The sequence below is a fragment of the Hypanus sabinus genome, chromosome 3, assembly GCF_030144855.1.
Source record: "Hypanus sabinus isolate sHypSab1 chromosome 3, sHypSab1.hap1, whole genome shotgun sequence".
Lineage (NCBI taxonomy): Eukaryota > Metazoa > Chordata > Chondrichthyes > Myliobatiformes > Dasyatidae > Hypanus > Hypanus sabinus.
The window spans coordinates 117,606,527-117,628,717 of record NC_082708.1 but is presented as its reverse complement, the minus strand read 5'-3'; the positions used below and the strand labels follow the sequence as shown (position 1 = coordinate 117,628,717).

The window sequence follows — 22,191 nt, the reverse complement described above, 5'->3', positions numbered from 1 at the left end:
CCTCAGTTTTTTTGTAGTTTCTCTCCATTTAGAAAATAGTCAACTTTTTCATTTTTTTCTACAAAACTGAATGACTATACATTTCCTTAAACTATATTCCATCTGCCATTTCTTTGTTATTCTCCTAAGCTGTCTAAGTCCTTCTGTAGCCTCACTACTTCCTGAAAACTATCTGCCTCTCCACTTATTTTCATTTCGTCTGCGAACTTTGCAACAAAGCCATATAACGTAAAAAGAATCAGTTCCAACACAGACCCTTGTGAAATACCACTAGTCACTAGCAGCCAAGCAGAAGAGGCTCCCTTTATTTCCACTCTTTGCCTCCTTCCAATCATCCACTGCTTTATCCATGCTGGTATCTTTCCTGTAATACCATGGGCCTATAGCTCATTAAAGGACTTCTGAATATCCAAGTACACAACATCAACTGATTCTCCTTTGTTTATCCTGCTTGTTATTTCTTCAAAGAATTCCACTACTCCTTTGTTTGTATTGTCTTTCTCTAATTTCCCCCTAACCCATCAACCAGATGGCCTCTACAATTTACTTCCATAGTTACACTACCCCTACCCAATCATAGATATTCCTTTTGTCCTATTCATACTTCTCCATCATTTTAGTGCCTAAAATCAACTTGTCTCCTCTCTTTACCTATCCTAACAAAATACAAGACCAAAAGACATTGGAGCAGAATTAAGGCATTCAGCTCATCAAGTTTGCTTCGCTATTCCATCATGGCTGATTTATTATCTCTCTCATTGCTATTCTCCTGCCTTCTCCTCATAACCTTTGATGCTCTGACTAATCAAGAACCTGTCAACCTCCATCTTAAATATACTCAATGATGGCTTTCACAGCCATCTGTGGCAATGCAATCCACAGATTCACCACCCTCTGGCTAAAGAAATTCCTCCTCATGTGAACCTTTTCATTCTCAGGATCAATGTTGTGAATCTCCTCTGGAGCCTCTCCACTGCCAGCACATCCTTACTTAAAAATGGGACACAAAACTACTCACAATACTCAAAATGCAGTATGATCAATGTCTTATAAGTCCTCAGCATTACATCCTTGCTTTTATATTTATTCTAGTCCGCTCAACATTAATGTAAACATTCATTTGTCTTTGTTAGCACCAACCCAACCTGCAAGTTAATCTTTAGGGAATCCTGCACAAGGACTCCCAAGTCCCTTTGCACCCCTGATTTTTTGAATTTTCTCCCTGTTTAGAAGATATGGTATTAATCTTTGAAATGTGTTGGCGCGTGGCCAAGTGGTTAAGGTGTCCATCTAGTGATCTGAAGGTCACTAGTTCGGCCTTGGCTGAGGCTGCGTGTGTGTCCTTGAGCAAGGCCCTTAATTACACATTGCTCTGCGACGACACCAGTGCCAAGCTGTATGAGTCCTAATGTCCTTCCCTTGGACAACATCAGTGGCGTGGAGAGGGGAGACTTGCAGCTTGGGCAACTGCCGGTCTTCCATAAAAAACAATCTTGCCCAGGCTTACACCCTGGAAACTTTCCAAGGCACAAATCAATGGTCTATCGAGACTAACAGAGGCCTACTACTACTACTACTACTACTACTACTACTACTACTACTGTAAAGAGGGCATCCCTGCTAGTATCCCCTTCCAATTAACTGGCCAGCTCCTTTCTCATATCTCTGCAATTCCCTTTGCTCAACTGGAATACTCATACATTGGACTTTATCTTCTCCCTTTCAAAATGCAGGGTGAATTTGATCATATTATGATTGTTGCCTCCTAAGGGCTCTTTTACCTTATGCTCCCTTTGATTTTTGATTTGTTTCTTTGATTTGTTTTTTTTTTCTTTCTACAGTTGCTGCATAACTCATTAAGCTGTTTCCAGCATTTTCAGTTTCATTTCAGATTTTCCATACCCGCAGTTATTTTTTTAAATTTTTCATGCTGTTTTATGTTTTCTTTCTATATCACTAAAATAGATTGCTATTTATCACCAGCATCCAAGTCTGGAAAGTGTTTTTTCAAAACATTGACCTAGATTTTGCAATTGTAATAATGCCTTCTTCAACCAGTAAGACAAACAACAATATCTGATATCTACTGTAACTATCCACAATTAGCCATAGATGGTGCCCTTTTGCTCTTTAAGTGCATGCACTTGGCAATCTTTGCAAATACAATCAAACAAAGTCAATGGAATATTTGGATTACTGTTCTCACGGAAAAATTCCATTGAAAATCGTGAGTTGCATTGAACAAAGTTGTTAAAAGCATATTAAACCATAATTGTATTTGATTCTCTGATTCTAAAATGCTGATATAACAATGTGGAATGTCAATCCCTTCATTCCATGCTAAAAACTGCACTGACTTTAACATAACAACAGGATTTTTCCTTTTATTTTTGCAAAGAATTTTTAAAAATATTTCAGCTTCTAGATATCCCTTATGTATGCATCAATGCACAATTTTTGTAAGAAGCTACTCAAAATTGAAGAGCTTCATTCTTCCGGTTTGAAAATCTGAGCCTCAGTCATGGTCTCTGCTACAAGACCAAGGCCAAGGTTTGTGGCTTTTTGCAAGAAGTTATTCATTTACCTATCTGCATGCACTGTGCTCTCCATAAGAAAGATGAGTTCATAATTCAGAATCCAGAAGCAATTCTGGAGAATGCAGTTTCCAGACTACCATTTATATGGCATCAAACACCTTCTTCATTAACCACCATCATCTCCAACTTCCTCTTATCCATGATATCTCTCTCACCAATCCTACTTCTTTAATTTCACCTGTACTACTGAATGTTGCTCTTTGACTTCTTCCCATATATCATAAAATATTCATCGTCATCTGACATTCTTTCAAAAAGTGACAGGTGAGCATTATTTGAAATATTGGGAGATAAATTTATTTGTTCACCATCCACAGAGTACTTACAAGCTCCAGCTGAAGCAATCTCAAAATTTCCCTGACCCTGTGCTAAGGAAAGTACATAAAATAATTGACATTTCTGACCTTTTGACAGCTATTTGGTTAAAAATATATTGGCCAACACACCAGTTTCACACAGGGAAGGTAGAAGTCCACAATACGTCCAGATGCATGTCAAACTTATTTAGGTTCTACAGAAGATTAGGCTAGCATCTCTTTTTGGTACCAGTGATTCATGAAAAATCACATGGTGTCATGCAGTTTCATGCATCATTGGGCGATACTGCATTTTTCTTACCATGTCTTTACAGACATTCTTCACCAAAAACAAAATTAACTGAGATCCAAATTCTCTGTTACAGTGCTAGTGTAGCATCAGTTGATGTTCTTCAAATCACATTTTAATGCTCTTATATCCTGATAAAAAAAATTCAAGTTGTATTTTGTACATAGTTGGACAACACAAAAGCTCCATCATGCTTTCCTGCTTCTGTATTTGCCAAAAACCATTGCACTCCTCCCCCATGCCTTCATTCTTATAACTGATACATGCTTTTGAGTTGTGTTATGCTGCTGTCAGTTCTGTGACTCTTCCATTTGTTGAAGACGTTTTCTGCAAGGAAAAACACAAGTCATTTTGTAAACTACCTTGAACAGTGAAAAGGTGCACCTCAAGCTCTCATGCATAATACAGTAGTTTGAACAATATTGGTAGCTGAACAACCTAATCTGATTGTGTTAACATAATTTAAAATAAACCATTAATACTTGCCAAAATATTTGTCCTATATATAAACTCTGTACACTCCAACACTGGAGTTACTATGGTATTTGTACTGTAAGTCTTCCATTATAAATCTAACTTCAAAGCACTTAGTGTTCATTTTGTCAACCTTTACTGAGTGTATCAGAAAATAGCCTTATTATATTTCCTTTCAGAGCCAGCTCAGTTTTAATCTTTGTATAATAGTCTATAGCAGGAGTTAAGGATACTTGGAGCATCTGAATTACAAGGATCCATGAAAACCATTTAAAACTAATCTGACTAATAAATGTTTAAGAGGATTAGAAGGTGATTTAAATTCACTCAAAATAAATTATGTACCCAATATAGTTTCTTCAAAAACAAGATAATAATGCACAGATGTACTGTCATATCTCAGATCAGTTTAAGACAGGCATTGTACCTCAGTTTAAAAAAAAGCTATATAACCAGTGGTGTTAGCAAGGGTAGTCAGTTTTGGGGTTGTAATCTATTATCACTGTTAACAATGCAAATTTTGCTTTTGGCACTTGTAAGACCAAATAGAAAGGCAGTTCAGAAGGCAGGCAGAAACCACCATTGACAGGAAGGAAGCACAGCTTTTGACATCAGTGTTTTCTGTAAAACCTGCAGGAAACAAGCCCATGAGAGGGCACAGCAAGAAAGCTGGTACAGACATTACACTGTAAAAGAAAAGACAATTTTGTTACGAAACAGAAAACACTTGCAGTATATGTTGTGTCAAACAGATAGTCAACAATATCAGAGTTGTGATTTACAGGGTATCCAGTTTCTCACAATGACCCATGAAGCTAATAAATTACTTCAAAAGAATATTTCAAACCAATGGCCTTTTGTCATTAAGGTGCCATTGATAGAAAACTAGACATATAAAATTGGCAGTTAAAGTTTATATATGAATAAATAAATAATTATATTAAGTCTGCACAAGGAAGTGGTAGTGATAGTCTGGTGTTATATTGTGCCTGCGTTCTGATAATCAAAAAAAGTAAGTATAATGAATTTTACAGTATCAGTATTGTTGGATAAGTTATGATGTAGCTGGTATTGATCGTGTAGGCAAACTTTATACTGATGCTCAATCTGAATCATCATGATGTTTTGCTGTCAGTTTAAGATGAGTCACGCTCTGCCTTTATCATTTACATTTATTTCAAATGCTGAAATTTAACAAAATTACTTGCACTTCTAAAATTTAAAGTCTGCACAGCAAACAGGGTGATGTTCTAATTTGAGTTTCTGATATCTGGAAGAGTTAATACTTTCTGAAATCCACTCAATTTCAGTGAAGACAAAATATACCTATATAAATGTTTGCAATTGTTTTCAGATTTTTCTATCACCTTGCATCTCTCTGTATCTGTAATTTTCTCCAGTACTACAGGTTTCCAAGATATTTGTTCAACTCCAATTTCAATCTCTTGACCATTGCTGAATATAATTAGCTATCAAGTTCCTCAAATTTCTACTTCACTATCTGCCGTTCTTCCTTCAAAGTGTTCTGAAAACCTACCTATGTTTTTGGATAACCTTCTGGTTATCTGTCATAATTTCTCTTTATCTGGTATAATAACAGATCTGTTTGGTAACATTCCTGTGAAATGTGTTGGAACATGTTGCTATATTAACGGTACTATATAAATCTAAATGTTTTTGTTGGTCACTACAACAGGTAGGCAATCCACTCCACAATAATATCTCAAAGACGGTGAAGTTGAAAATGACCTGGAAATTTTATAATTTTCAAAATAGACAACAAAAATTAGGAAATACTCAAATATTAATGGATTTTATATATCATATATCATAAGACATTAAGTAGGACCAGAATTAGGACATTTGACCCATTGAGTCTGCTCCACCATTCCATCAAGGCTAATTTATAATTCCTCTCAAATCATTCTTCTGTCTTCTCCCCGTAGCCATTGGTGCCCTTACTAATCAAGAACCTATCAAGCTCCACTTTAAATAGGGACATCATTGTATTCTGTTCCCTCTAGTTCTACACTCACCCACTTTATGGAACATACTCTGCATACCCACTCAATCTAGGCCTTTCGATATCTGATAGGCTTCAATGAAATCCCCGTGCATTCTCCTAAACGCCAGTGAGTCAAAGCACAGAGCCACTAAACACTCCTCATGGATTAACTATTTACTCCCAGGATCATTCTCATAACCTTCCTCTGGTCCCTATCCAATGCCAGCACATCCTTTCTTCGATAAGAGGCCCAAAAATGCTCACAATATGCTAAGTGTGCTCTAACCAATGCCTTGTAAAGCCTCGTAAAGCCTCAGCATTACATTCTTGCTTTTATATTCTAGTCCTTTTGAAGTGAATACTAACATTGCATTTTCCTTCCTTACCACTGACTCAGCCTTCAAGTCAATCTTTAGAGAATCCTGCACTGAGACTTCCAAGTGCATTTGCACCTCTGATTTCTGAAGAACCTTTATTCCTTCTACCAAAGCACATGACCATATACATCATCTACACTATATTCCATCTGCCACTTCTTTTCACATTCTCCTAACCTGTCTAAATCCTTCTGCAGACACCCTGCTTCCTCAAAACTACACTACCTGCCCCTCCAGCTATCTTCACATCATCCGCAAACTTGTCCACAAAGCCATCAATTCTGTCATCCAAATCATTGCCATATAGCATGAAAAGAAGTGGTCCCAACACCAACCCCTGCAGAACACCACCAGTCACTGACAGCCACAGAAAAGGCCCCAATGTATATAAATATACCAGGGTTCCTCATATGTTTTAATATGAACAGTACATATTAACGGTAGATCTAGTTATATTTTTGCCTGTATTGCTGGTCAAACATTGGCAAACTTCAGAAATTATTGATTACTGGATTGGGATTGGGACCATCAATTGTGTATGCACGATTCACTGAGTTACCAATCGTCAAAATGAAAGATTCTACTGAGAGACCTAAGAATAATGTAGTACATTTGATGCTTCAAATTATTCTGTTGACTTGAATTTTGAAGTATTATCAGTTAGTGATCTACTACACTATAAAATATGGTGTTATAATGACAATGTAGGATATTTACATTATAATTTTGGATTTCCCCACTTCTAATTCTGTCATCTGATTTACCACTGATAAGAAAATACATAGAAAATGGGTCATTAAAGCCTGGTGAATCTGCTTTCCTTTGTAGCTAAGACAAATGGCTGTCAACTAGTCATTTATGTGTGTCTTTACGTTAATGCCAAAAAAATTAAATTCTTACACCCTATTAGCTTGTGAAATTCATTTTTATTCTTTTCTGATGAAGATGGAATTAAATTATGTCAATTGGAAATTCTTTTGTGTGTTTGGTTTCCTTATTTAATACAACTATGATACCTAATGCAGATACATCACTGTTATCCTCTGTTATGTACATGATGCCATAATTGAACTGTACAATACTGCATAATGAAAATGTGCTTCTTTACTGTTTGCTTCTTTATATTTTAAGTAGCTCTAGATTCGAGAAAAAAAATTATTGAGATGTTCTATACCAAAAGCGTGAAGTAAATGAAAAGCATTTGTACCTGAAGACCAACTCTTTGAAAATTATATCAAAACTTTACACTAGCTATGTGTCAGCAGCAAATTCTGATACATCACAGATTATTTGCGGCTTGGGATTGATTTAACTGTCATTAAATTCTCATCAAGGAAGAGTGTGTTCTTCAATGGTTATTTTAATGTGTATTAATTCTGACATACCTTACAAAGAATCCATTCATATTTGGATTTTTATGTTATTTTGCAATGTTTTGCTATGATAATAATTTGGATGCATCCCTTTATAAAAATGAATAAGTGTGCTTTATTTTTGGGCTTTTAGCAAGTTTCTGTTGAGCTGCACTTCACAAGTACATTGATGAATGGGAGTACAGCTTAACCCACTTATTAGCCACTTTCTCCCTGTGGGAAATGTGAGATTGGATTTCACCATGCAGTGCCTAAGGCGGGATACAGTAGAAACCAAATAAATGCTGCCTTAGGCACTAAAGTGAGAAGTTGAGTGGAATTTGGAATAATCTTTACTTTATAAATCTCATTTGTAATATTTAATTCCAATGTTTTAGTTAAAATATTATTTGCATTATGTATACGTGCATGTGATTATTACTAGGGAAATATTAATGGAGAATTATGTAATACAAACCTATCAATAGCATTTGTGTTTGTCTGCAAAAAAGCATGGAATATAAAGTGTTCCTACCTATTAGTAACAGTGGCCTTGAATTTTGTTGGAATGGAATTTTATAAACGAAGCAAGCTGATGCTTTGGTCCTAGCAGCCATCGACAAGCCCAACCAGGTTAAGGCTGTAGAAATTCTGCCAATCTTAATAAAAAAGTTTTCTTTAATATATACAAGAGTGGCACTCAATAATTGGTTAGATTGCCCATTTGGCAAACTAGTGGCATCTTGATGCTATGAGATATTGGGGGCCATTTTGAACATTCTCCACATCAAGAGAAGACAGAACACATTGAGAAAACTAGGAGCTTTCTGTTACACAACTGAGTTCTATCAGAGTAAAACATTAATAAAAGCTTAAGCAGAAACATTTCATGAAATTGTTGCACCACTGAAAGAAGTCATTTGGTCTATTGAACTTATATTGATTCACAATAGAGCTATCTAAACAGTTCCATTCTCTATAGCACTGTAAATTCTTTTCTCTAAAATTATTATTCATTTGACTTTGAAGATAGATTGATTCTCTTCTCTCTACCCATATATGGAGCAATTTCTACATTTGTAAATTCTAACTGCCTTCAAGGTCCTAACTTTTTTCCTCCTCACATGTTTTAGTTATTTTAAAGTTATAATCCCTAATTTTATTTGTATGCACTAACTGCCAACTTATTCACAGCATTATGTCTTCCTCTACTTTTTCCTTAGTCTTCTTCCATCAAATGCAGTGCTACTTTATTTGTATTTAATGATCCTAGTGCACTTTTCTGCCAATGCAGTTTAAACCCTCCCCAAGAATGCTAATGAGGCTTTCCATTAGGATGTTGATTGTGTTACTGTAAAGTTACAAACCATCCATCTTGAAAAGATCATTTGTGCCCAAGGTGTCCACGTTCTCCAAAATTCTAAGGTCCTCCCTGTAGAGTCTTTATCACACATTAATCTACCCACTTTCTCGATTGTTTCTCTCACTGACACAATTCCATATTGATATTGACCATTACACTAGACAGGTAACACACCATGTGAAGCTCACCTTGTTGTTTAGAGAAAAGCCTGTTGAACTCCTGATAAATTAATTTTTGAATACTGAATAGGCAGCCGTTAGTCTCGAGAGACCAGGGGTTTTCTTTGCGCCTTGGAAGGGTTTCCTTATTGTATGGGAGACCGGCGGTTGCCCATGCTGCAAGTCTCCCCTCTCCACACCACCATTGTCCAAGGGAAGGGCATTAGGACCCATACAACTTGGCACCAGTGTCGTCGCAGAGTAATGTGTGGTTAAGTGCCTTGCTCAAGGACACAACACATTGCTTTAGCTGAGGCTCAAACTAGCAACCTTCAGATCACTAGATCAACGTCTTAACCACTTGGCCACGCGCAAGCGGTTTGAATACTACAGCATTTCTGTCTTTATCTACTGTCCAGATGCAGCCATTTGGTCTGTAGTTCTGAGATCCACTCCATTAAATTGTGATTACTTCATCAGTCGCTAATGATGAACACCAGTTTGCGACAGTCACACACTGTCTAAAGATTCCAGCAGTTGTAGCTACTTCCAAAGGGCCGCCATTTATTATTCTGAGCTCTGAAGCTGCGAGGTAGACTCCTACCAAAATATAGCATCCAGGAAAATTTCCACTTATTGTGGTGGTGGGGCTCATCAACAATGATGAGGCAGCCTTCAGACAGGAAATGGAAGAGCTCAAAGCCTAGTGCCAGGCAAATAATCTCTTCTTCAATGTCAACATGTCAAAGGAGAACCCACACCACTCACTCCTCTCTTCACATCAGCAGCATAGCAAACTTAACTGCAAGTAGTTTCAAACTCATGGAAGTGCATGTCTCACCCAACCCCTCAGAATCTCAGAACACATCCTCCACAGTCAAGAAAGCTCACCAACACCTCTGCTTTCTGAGGAGGATGAAGACACATCGATACTCATGACCTTCTACACATGCGCAGTTGAGAGCTTCCTAACATCCTGCATCACTGTCTGGTACAGAAACTGCACTGAGACAGAGATAAGTGCTCTACAACAAGCAGTAGCCTACCCGCCATTAAGGACATATATAGAGATGCTGGAAAGAGGCCAGCAAGTTCATGAAGATCCTACCCATCCTGCTTATGGACTTTTTGTCCCATTCCCATCGGAGAAGAGACTGTGCAGCATCCACGCCAGGACCACTAGATTCACAAACAGTTACTTCCCCAAGCCGTCAGGCTGATGAACACCTTCACCCATTAATTACCCCACCACCACTATATACACAGCCACTATTCCTCTCCACCGCCCCTCAGCACCTTTCATCCCTCACCACCCATGTTCTGCCACTTAACACTTACACTCAATGTCTCATACCTACATTGGCACAGTAACCATCCTACTGTGTTTTCATATGCCCTGCTGCTACCTAGAAAAGTTCCTCTTGCCAAGAGTTACTTGGTCACATTATCATTTTCTGTCAGTCATCTTATGCAGAAGCTCTGCACCTAGTGTTACTTTATGTACATACAATCAGTCTATGTATATAAGCTAATCAGAGAGAGAGTATCTGTGCATTGTGTTTAATAGAATTGCTATTATATTTATATTTATATTCATTGTCTTTTATTGTGTTCTTTTGTAACATCTGAAGCGCCCAGCAGGCGGCGCTGACACCTCCAAGAGCAATGATGTCACTTGTCTGGGTGGAGATCCACACTCCTAATCACCAGAAGAATCTCATTTGGATAATGAGATATACCTGAGACTGATTGAGAGGCGTTAAGGGCTGGTGGTTGTGTCCACTGATTGTTCAGTCTTGATTCTTATTCTGCATGTTAGAACCAACTTATGGAGTTTGTCATTCTCTTTGGAGTTACTTATGTGGGATCTAGACTCTGGACTGACTGCCCAATTTTCTCCTGAAGCTTTGGATCTTGTGAGACAGCTTATCTGGAACCTTTTTGTTACTTACTTTGTGAACTCTTAAGTTGCCTGTGTATTTTAGTTGGAATCTGAACTAGTAAATGTGGCAAAACAGTTGTACTGAGTGCTTCTGACTGCTGAAGTAAAGTTGGAAGTCATTTGACCAACATTGTTGCTGTTCCTGTCTGCAGTCGTGCTCAGACCCACCTGAATTGTTACATTCTTTATGCTTTTTGGGTTTTTCTATACTGCATTGGATCTGAGGTAACAATCATTCTCCTTTATTGAAGAATGACAACAATCTTGAGTCTTGAAGTTCAACTTTCTTTGTGATATGTAGTACCTTCAGTGCATCTCAAACTTGGAAGCCCTAGCCTTGAGTTCAAGTAACTGGAAGCACTTCCTACACATCTGGTTGTTCAGTGTAAGTAGAATGTCCAGAAGTTCCAAACCTTACAGGAATTGCAAGCAATTTGTCTCAAGTGCCCTTTCATGATTCCAAGAAGCAATTCCTGTTTAGAAACTCATTTAAATTTTTATACAGTTGGAAATATCCCTGCATTTTTTAACCTATGACAGAGTTAGAGTGTTGAAGAGATTCACCAGAGATGGTACCTGAAAATAAAGCTATTAGTTCTTAATTAAGATTCAATCATCTATAATTGTTCTTGCTCAAGTAAGTGTAAGAGGCTAAGTGAATTTAGAGGTTTATAAAATTGAGTAACATAGACAGCTTAGATAATCCCAGATTTTTCCCAAGTGTAGGGAAGTCTAAAACTAGAGGACCTAGGTTTAAGATCTAAAGGAGATTTGAGAGGCACATTTTTACACAGAGGATGATGGTAGTCTGGAATAAGCTGCCATATATGGTGATAGAAGTAGGTACAATCTGTTTTTTTTTTAAAAAAAACACATTTGGACAGATATATGGATAACGGAAGAATAGAGAAATATTGGCCAAATGCCAAAAAATGGAATTAGAATTTGTAGGGATCTCTGTCAATATAGATGAGTTGAGTTCAAGGTCCTGTTTCCATGCTGTTTAGCTGTATGACTCTATGAACCTACTTTCAGAGTTTAACTAGAAGCATCATATCCTTTTCCCTCTGATAAAATATTCAAGATAATTAGCATTCAAATCAACACCGAGTTTGAGATCTGTAGCCTCTGTCTATGCTTCTTTGTAATTTAACCCTAATATTTAAAGTGCCAAAGCAGGTAAGGTCCTCCTTATCATCTTCACTAAATTTCCACACTTGCCTAATTTTGATTCATCCACTATGAGAATGATGCACTGTACTGAGACTGCAAATGCTCTGTAATGGATCAGGGAGTTGTATTGAAAGATGCACAGTTCAATCCATGATAGTTTGAATTTATTAAAGGAAACACACAATTCTCTTGATTGTGGTGATGAGAAAGAATTCATGAAAATAGCATAACTGATGTTTCTTATATAATTTTTTTAACAATGAATTTGATAGACTGATCAGGGAAGTAAAAGTCCTTGGGATCATGGAAAAGTAAGTTCCAACCAAAATTGGGTTCATGACAAAAAAAATCAAAAGTAGTTGTGAGCTGTTTATTTTTGGAGTTCCAAAATGCTGAGTACTTTGCATTTTATGTCTTCCATCATCTGTTCAATATGAATCTACTGAAGATTAGATAAAATTGTTTTCCAACAGTACAAAACTGATAGAACGGTGATGTGAAGAAGCACACTGTAAACACAGTAAAATATCAAGGGTCTTAACATGGTAAAATGTAATTCAGTCCAAATACTGTACAAGGACCAACAAAGTAAAGTGATAGAATACCGAGAAATGCGCAGAAATGGGAGAATATTGGAATACTCACTGATATAAGCAATTCAGCTAGATAAGTTATTGGAAAACATCGGGGAAATTTTCCCTTGTTGGCTGAGGCACAGAATATAATAATCGGGAGATCACAGTGGAACTCTAAGAAAGCATTAGGTGACCCATAGCTGGGTTAACTGTATATAGTTATGGTCATTACAGTGCAGACAACCCAAGGGATGGCACAGAGGAGATTTAAAAGGACATTGCCAAGTCTGGAACACATTAGTTATGAGATTAAATAGATTAAATTGCTTTCAACAAAGGAGACAAAGGGAAGATTTATTAAATCTTCAATTAAATGATAAGAAACATCAATGGGGTGAACAAGCAAGATTTATTTTACAGATAGTTTCTGAGTAAGTAGGATTAATAACCATGGAACATAGATTTAGGGTCATTTCTAGGCATCTGAAGAGTAGTTAAGAATGTATTCTGTGTAAAATGGAGTTGGGACAGAAATCTACACTTGAATGCAGAGAGCTAATTGGCTAGAAAATTTGATTAAGAATAGGTAATTTCAGCCAACAGAGATAGGAAGGCCTAAATGGCTTTCTCCTGGTAAATATGCTCTCCTATGATTAGAGTGAGGGCAAATTAGGGCAAGATGCACCTCATTCTTGTGTGATCTGGAGCAGAATTTGTCTGCCTCCTAATCCAATGATTTCTAGATATTTAGAATCTATTCTGTATAACCTGTACAAAAAGGATGGGTTACATCTGAACTTGTGAGGGATAAATATCCTTGCTGGCAGGTTTGCTAGAGCTATCGGAGAGGGTTTAAACTAAATTTTCAGGGGAATGAAAATCAGAGTAAATGGCAACATGTACAAGTAGATGCAGCATGGAGTGAGACTGAGGAAGAATAGGCAGTTGATAAGTCAAAATTGCAGTCAATGGGATGGGTTGAGTGTGTCTTTAAGCTAAAGGCCAGTGGGTAATCAATGATTTGGAAAATTGAGGATGAAGTAAAAGGGAAGGAGAGATTACAAAAGTCTAGAATTACTAAAAAGAAAGTTTAGAAAGGGATAAGAATTTAACTTGGGCTAGCATGGAGACAAATTGAAAAGGGTGATGAGTATAGAACTAAAGATGTTATGTATGATTGCACACAGTATACAGAATAAGGTAGAATGATACTGTTAGAAATAGATACTGTAATTATGTGGGCATCATTGAGTGGTGGCTGAAAGAACATTCTAGCTATAAGTTTGACATCCAAGGATACATACACATTGTATCAAAAGAACAGGTAGGTAGATAGAGGGGGTGAAATGGTTCTGTTTGTAAAAAAATGAAATCATAATCTTAAGAGGTGATGTAGGATCACAAGATGTAGAATCCATGTAGGTAGAGTTAAGAAATTGCAAGTGTAAAAAGTCCCTGATTGGTATTAAACAGGCTTCTGAACAATAGCCAGGATGTTGGAAACAAATTACAATGGGAGATAGTAAATGCATGTAAAAATAGCAATGTTACAATTGTCATGGGGTAGTTTAATAAACAGGTAGATTGGAAAAATCAGGTTTATGTTGGATCCCAAGAGAGGGAATTTGTAGAATGCCTACAAGGTGGCTTTTTAGAGCAGCTTGTGGAGGACCCATTTGGGAAAAAGCAATTGGGTGTTTTGTAATGAACCGGTTTTGATTAGGGAGCTTAAAGTAAAGAAATTCTTAGAAGACAGTTATCATAATATGATAGAATTCACCTTCCAGCTTGAGAGAAGATAAAATTAGATGTATCAGTGTAGTAACTTTAGAGGCACAAGACAGCAGTTTGACAAAATTGATTGGAACAAAACTCTAGCAAGGATGACAGCATAATAGCAATGTGTGAAGTTTCTAGGAGCAATTCAGAAGGCACAGGGTAGATTCATCCCAAAAGTATTCTGAAGGGAGGATGAGGCAACTGTGGCTGACAAGGGAAGGCAAAGACAATATAAAAGTGAAATAGAGTGCGTATTACTTTGCAAATGTTAGTGGGAAGCTAGAGGATTGCAAAGCTTTTATAAACCAACAGAAGCCCACTAAAATAGAAATGAGAGAAAAGATGAAATATGAAGGGAAACTAACCAATAATATAAAAGGATAACAAAATATTTTTCAGATATATAAAGAGTAAAAGAGTGGTAGAAGTAGATATTGGACAGTTGGAAAATGACGCTGAAGTAATGAGTAACAAAGATATAACAGACAAACCCAAGAAGTATTTTGCAACAATCTTCACTGTGGAAGACACCAGTATATGCCAGAAATTTGAAAGGGTTGGGGGCAGAAGTGAGTGTAGTTTCTATTACTAAGGAGAAGGTGCTTGGGAAGCTTCAAGGTCTGAAGGTAGATAAATCACCTGAAACAGGTACATGAAGAGATCGTGGAGGTATTAGTAGTGACCTTTCAAGAATAAATAAATCCTAGAATGGTTGTAGAGGAATGGAAAATTGCAAATGTCACTCCACTCTTCTAGAAGGGAGGGAGGCAGAAAACAGGAAATTATAGGTTAGCCTGACTTCAGCGGTTGGGAAAATGTTGGAGTCCATTATTAAAGATGAGGTTTCAGGGTACTTGGGGGCACATAATAAAATAGACCAAAGTCAGCATGGTTCCCTTAAGGGAAAACCTTGCCTGACATATCTGTTTCAATTATTTGCATAAGTAACAGCCAGGATAGACAAATGAGAGTCAATGGATGTTGTTTATTTGTACTTCCAGAAGGCCTTTGACAAGGTGCTGAATGAGGTTGCTAAACAAAATAAAAGCTCTTGGTATTCCAGGAAAGATTACCAGCATGGACGGAAGATTGACTGGGCAGGAGGAAAAGAGTAGGAATAAAGAGGGCCTTTTCTGATTCACTGCTGATGACTAGTGGTATTCCACAGGGTCAGTGTTGAAACTACTTCTTTTAATGTTAGATGTCAATATTTTGGATGATCAAATTGATGGCATTATGACCAAATCTTTGGATGATACAATAACTTGCAGGTTGAGTCATTGGTAAGGAAGGCAAGGATGTAATGCTGAGACTTTAGAAAACATTGATCAGACCACACTTGGAGCATTGTGAGCAGTTTTGAGCCCATCTTTAAGAAAGGATTTGCTAGCTTTGGAGAAGTTCCAGAGAAGGTTCAGAACACTGATCTTGGAAATGAAATGGTTAACAGGAATATTTAATAGCTGTAGAACTGTACTCTCTGGAGTTTTGAAGAATGCGGGAGTGGGGGTTCTCATAGAAGTCTGTCAAATATTGAAAAGCCGAGATGGAGAAGATGTTTCCTATAGTGGGGAGTCTAGAATCAGAGGGCACAGCCTCAGAAATAAGGACATTGAGAAGGAATTTCTTTGGCCAGAGGATGGTGATTCTGAAGAATTCATTGCCACAGATTGCTGCGGAGACCAAGTCATTGGGCATATTTAAAGTAGAAGTTGATAGGCTCTTAATTAGTAAGGATACCAAAGGTTATAGGGAGAAGGCAGGGAATGGAATTAAGAAGGATAATAAATCAGCCACTGTGGAATGGTGGAGCAAACTCAGTGGGCAAAATGACCTAATCCTTCTCCTATGGTCTTATGGTTTTAAGAAAATATAAAAGATTACCACCTCAAAATTAAACCCACTTGTACATGACATTTTTATGTATACTATGTATATAAAGTACATTCTGCACTCATTTGATCTTTTTAATGATCAATTTGAGGGCATACTTTAAGGAAATTGGCTTGGCCTTTTTCAACTAAAGCATCTTTGCTTCTCAGATGTTTATCCAAATCATTCACTATGCAGCAACTGTTACCACATTTACCAGCAGACTATTAAAGTTGTGACATATGACCTAAATTTATAAATCTTTTTAAAAAAAAACAAATGCCATAAAAGATTGGAAGGAGATAGAAGTAAATGTTTCCCTGTTATCCTATCTCTGCAGCCTCAGTGTTTTATTACATAGCACATTTGAGACTGCATTGCTTGGTATCCCAATACCTACTGCAGCCTTTTTACATGATTTTCACTGGTGCTATATGCTGGGGTCTGTTATTCTGATGAATACATACCTTGCAGCACAAGGCACAATCAATGCAGAGAATTGTAGAAATAAGGATGATCAGACATACTAAAGACAAATGTCCTTTTTCTGCTAATGCTGTATGACTGCCATGTCCAAAAACTGCATCAGTGGTACAGGAGCCTGAAGACGCACACTCTCCCCCACCCCAATTGGATTTCTGAATGGACAATGAACCCATGTACACAATCTCTCCTTTTTTTGCATTACTTCTTTAACATATATATAGTGGGTTCCAGTTAAATGGTTCACATCGGGACCAGTATATCTTGACCCAATTAAGCAGCTGCTCATTTAGCCGAAGTTCCATGGGAATAGTTAAAAAGGTATTCTTTAAAAAAAAGAGCAAACTTTTTTTATCCATTTGTGGGATGTGAGTATCGCCAGCTGAGCCAACATTTATTGCTCATCCCTAATTGCCCTTAAGAAGGTGTTGATGAGCTACATTTGTGAACCACTGCAGTCCCTGAAGTATAGGTACAGCCACAGTGCTGTTAGGGAGGGAATTCCATGATTTTGACCCAGTGACAATGAAGGAATGGCGATATGTTTCCAAGTCAGGATAGTGAGTGACTTAGAGGGGGATCTCCGAGTGGTAGCGTCCCCAAGTATCTGCTGTTCTCGTCCGTCTAGATGGTAGCGGTCGTGGGTCTGGAAGGTGCTGCCTTTGGAACTTCCATATGTTGTTGCAGTATACAATAGATAGTACACTCTGCTGGACTGTTTGTCGATGGTGGAGGGATTGGATGCTTGTGGAAGGGGTACCAATTAAGTGGACGTCCTTGTACTGTATGGTGTCAAGCTTCTTGAATGTTGATGGAACCGCACTCATCCAGGCAAGTAGTGATTATTCCTTTACACTCCTGACCTGAGCCTTGTAGATGGTGGACAGGCTTTGGGGAGTCAGGTGGTGAGTTACATGCTGCAGGATTCCTAGCCTTTGACCTGCTCTGGTAGCCATGGTGTTTATATGGCTAGACCAGTTCAGTTTCCTGTCAATAAGAAGCTCCAGGATGTTGATAGTAGGGGATTCAGTGATTGCAATGTCACTGAATGTCAAGGGACAATGGTTAGAGCCTCTCATGTTGGAGATGGTCATTGCCTGGCACTTGCATGACTCAAATGTTACTTGCTGCTTGTCATCAGTGCTAGTCTGGATAATGTCCAGGTCCTGCTACATTTGAGTATGAACTGGTTCACTATCTGAGGAGTCACAAATGGTGCAGAACGTTGTGCAGTCATCTGCGAACATCTCCACTTCTGAACTTATGATGGATGGAAGATCATTGATGAAGCAGCTGAAGATGGTTGGTCCTAGTACACTTCCCTGAGGAACTCCTGCAGTGATGTCCTGAGGATGAGATGATTGATCTCCAACCAGTACAACCATCTTTCTTTGTGTCAGGTATGATTCCAACCAGTGGAAGGTTTTCCCCTAGTTCCCATTGACTCCATTTTAGCTAGGGCACCTTGATGCCATACTCGGTTGAATGTTGCCTTGATGTTGAGGGCTTTCACTCTCACCTCATCTTTGTTATTTAGCTCTGTGGTCCATGTTTAGACCAAGGAGGTGATGAGTTCAGGAACTGAGTGGCCTTGATGGAACTTAGACTGGGCATCCATAAGCAGGTTATTGCTGAGTAGGTGCTGCATGATAGCACTATTGATGACCCCTTCCATTACTTTGCTGATGATTGAGAGTAGGCTGAGGGCAATAATTGCCTGGGTTGGTACTGTTTCTTGTGAACAGGACATATCTCGGCAATTTTCCACAGATGCTGGTGTTGTAGCTGGAACTACCTGAGTAGTTTAACTGAGGAACAAATTATGTGTTTAAGTGAAATATAGAACAAATTAGAACACCATCAATACTACTACAGTACTATAAAACTGTTATTAGTACCTAATAGTTATCAGCAGAGGAATTCATCCCATGTACATTACCATGTTCTTTTGATTGATTGCAAATGAACAAAATCAATACAGTCAACAAGTCCCATAATGGACTGCCTTCGTACAGCACTTCCAACAACTGCATCCTCTAGATCTTCATTTTCATTGCAACATTCAAGATGATTACCAATATCTTCCAATTCTTGGTCGTTCCTAAATTGGTGAAGTAGTGAAATCGTTTCATTTTCACTCTTGGTCCTTCCTGGCATGTCGATGCCTGAATGTCTGAAACTGCAGTGAGCAAAACAGTTTTACTACTTATTTTTCACCAACTATCAGTGGAAAAAAGATCAGTTTTTTTTTAATACAAACATATGTAAACTGTTTGCTGTAAGCACGGTGTAGTGTCTAAGTGTGAGTGTGCGTGACTAACACTGGTTAGAAACTTTTCGGTCTCCTTCCCCTATTAAGCAGTATAACACCCCAAATAAACAAAGGGAATCCTGGCTATTTTCTCAATTAGTTTTTATTCTTTAAGAGTTGTCCCAAATAATTGACAGTCCTAATTAACCAACTAACTAACCAGAATCCACTGTATATTTTTATTGTAATTTATAGTTTTTTGTTATGCATTGCGATGTATTGCTGCCGCAAAACAACAAATTTCTCAACATGCCAGAGAGTGATATTTAACCTGATTCTACCTCTTAAAGAGGTTCTTTAAAGGCTATGACTCACTCTCAGGCTTCAGAATGACAATGACATGGTGATTATGATCTGGAGGCAACCAGGACTGTCCAGGGGAACTTTTAATGCATAATTTAAGTTGAAAGCCATCTTGGTGATTTCTTAGCTGGATTTTTAGCTAATTTTCTGATTTTTTTTTTTGTATGAGGTAAATATTTTGGAACTAACTCTGTGCACAACACTTTAGCACACCAAAAGAGTGTGAACCCACATTTCTAGACAAAACATTTCCTGTGTACGTGGCGATCCCAAAGGTTTTGCTCTGTGGGGAAACCATTTCTGCAACCCCAACTGGGGCACAGAATTGGAGATCATGCCTGGAAGCTGTATCAGAACCAATCAAAATGATGGCTAAATCCATTTATCTTGATATCTAAAAATGATAAATAAGCAATGAATTTAAATCCTGTAATCCTAAAAACAGTTTTTACTATTATTATTGCATTTTGTATACCATATGATCCCAACAGTGAAACTGCAAAAATGCACGTAGAGAACATGTCAACATTAAAGTATGTTTTGTACATTAACATTTTACTTTCCTTCTCCATTTATTTGCTACCGTATTTATCTCAATATGAATATACAGATCAAAAAGTAGAGTACTCTATCCAAACCAGCATCTTACTTTGGTCAAGATTTATCCCGACTATCAGTGTCAATGTGATTTTATTCAAGTTGTATTAAGATGGAACTCTTAAAATAGCCTATAATCATGGAAGCATTTTTGCATCTATTTCCAAGACAGATTCCAATTCCTCAAGTGGGTCCCATAAGTTACTTGTAATAAAACAATTACCACAGAAATTATTCAAGTTTCCTCCAAGTCAGAGAGCAGATACTTGTGTTGACATATTTGGTAATGCTTCAAAACCAGAGGAACCCAAATTTGCTATTGTATGCATGAATGACGTAGTAAAGTTAGTTCAGCTATATGCATTTACCTGATGATTAAGCCAATTAATAAAGTCCTTCTTACTAAAAAATGAATTGGGGCTGAATTACAGATAGGGCAGGAATAATATTTACTTATTTTTAATTTCTGTAATTTGCAAAAGTCTGCAGTAGAAATGGGTATCTTTAGGATTTAGAACCAGGATAAAAGAGCATAAGTTCAAGCAGTGGCTCAGAAGATCAAAGACTCTGGAAATTACCGACAAGAAGGCTATAAACTACAGGAACATTGAGCAGGAAGCCAGAGACCACAGAAGCAGCACTTAAGGCGACTTTCTGAAATATAATGTCAAATAATCCAGCATATCATGGCTATGGCCTGATACTGAGGGATCTATAATTTAATGTATCACTTACAAATGGAACAAAACACAAATTTCTTGAATGTTGATGGTAAAAGATGGAAAGAATTGTCATGAACTTGAGGTAATGGTGGAACAGTTATCAGAAAATTAATTTGTCTGCACAGGTTCTAACTACATGGAAATATGCCTGACCAGTAATGTGACTACTTGAAAGGCAGATAAAATGAGAAGTATAAAACTTTATTATACATTCATTTGACAAGCATAATTGTTCTGACACTGAACACACCATCTGCCTCCATTAAATCCAAATGCATTAAAGATATCGGAGGTTTTACATCCACTTTGATTCTGAATCACCAGTTTTGAGGGTAAAATTTACTCCGTTTGTATTATGTTCATCTTTGTTAATGTTAAAATGCTATGAAGCTATTCTAAACTCTATTGATTTTTCCAACAGATGCTGCAGCAGGAAGACCATTTAGCCAACAACCAACAACAGAAGCAAGGTTACCTTCTGCTGAAACTGCGGATTAAGGCTAGAGAAATATAAAGGAAATTCATGTACTTCTTGATTGTGGCACTTTTTCCAATTTGAATTTGTATGGTATCAGTTAAGTCATCAATGAAAAAAGCCAAATAATCATGAATAATCTCATTTTGAACTGGTTTGTTCATTAATGGTGTTCATTTTTGCTTTCAATTCTAAGTTTTTCACCATGCAGAGCATAGAGAGTGATTATTAAACTTGTCAGCTTTAACATCTTTGTTCATTAATTTTCACTTAGAGTTTTTTGCTGTAAATTGCAAAGATTATAGTTGTAAGCATTTCATCAGAAATATTGTTTTCTTAGGTAGCTATTAAATTTATCATTGTGAATTATTGTCAACAGTGCACGTAGGAGTGGATTTCTCTGCAATAATTTTGACTTGGCCCAGATCAAATAGAGAGATTAGTTTTAATAAAAAAAAACATTCTTGATTACTTAACCAAAGTGAATGAACAGCTCTGGAATGCATTTTTCCTTGACTATATATTAAAAAATGAGTATTTCTTCTCCTGTTGGAACATGTTATGTGCAGCTATCTTTCTATAATTACCCATAAGCTTTGCTTAAATATCTGATTTCAAATCCATTTATAATTTGAAATACTTAAGCACTTCTAATAATACATTGTTCCTTGTTAATCAGCTGATGCCTTAAACAATAAAATCTGTAAAAGACTTTGCTTTTATTAAATATTAATTGGAAATATCAAACAACTTCCTTGATTTAACTTTTAGCAGAATTAAATGTTTGCCTTGGACTCAGATGTGAATATAATTTGTAAAATGTCTGTTATTTTTCATCATAGTGTTTGTGAGTCTCAACAGAAGATTTGCCCCAATATTGTTACAGCTTATGCATTTCAACATTATGGTTTTCTTGACTTGTTCTTGCCGTTTCGCAAGACATTGGGTTTGCCCATATCTTGTACCTCTGCAATTAGGCTCATAAACTCTGTTGCCATGAACTCTGCTTCTGGGTTTCTGGCGCAAT

General features: G+C 37.3%; 1 protein-coding gene across 1 annotated transcript in view; it reads left to right on the top strand.

The window, feature by feature from the left end:
• The window catches only part of ttc29 (tetratricopeptide repeat domain 29), a 362,663-nt gene extending 340,730 nt beyond the window's left edge, over positions 1–21,933 (top strand). Inside the window, exon 11 of the mRNA XM_059965001.1 lies at positions 21,111–21,933. Within this exon, the coding sequence (XP_059820984.1) occupies positions 21,111–21,187 (77 nt within the window). The 3' untranslated portion in view covers positions 21,188–21,933. The remainder of the gene's footprint in view (positions 1–21,110) is intronic.
• Positions 21,934–22,191: the final 258 nt, after the last annotated feature.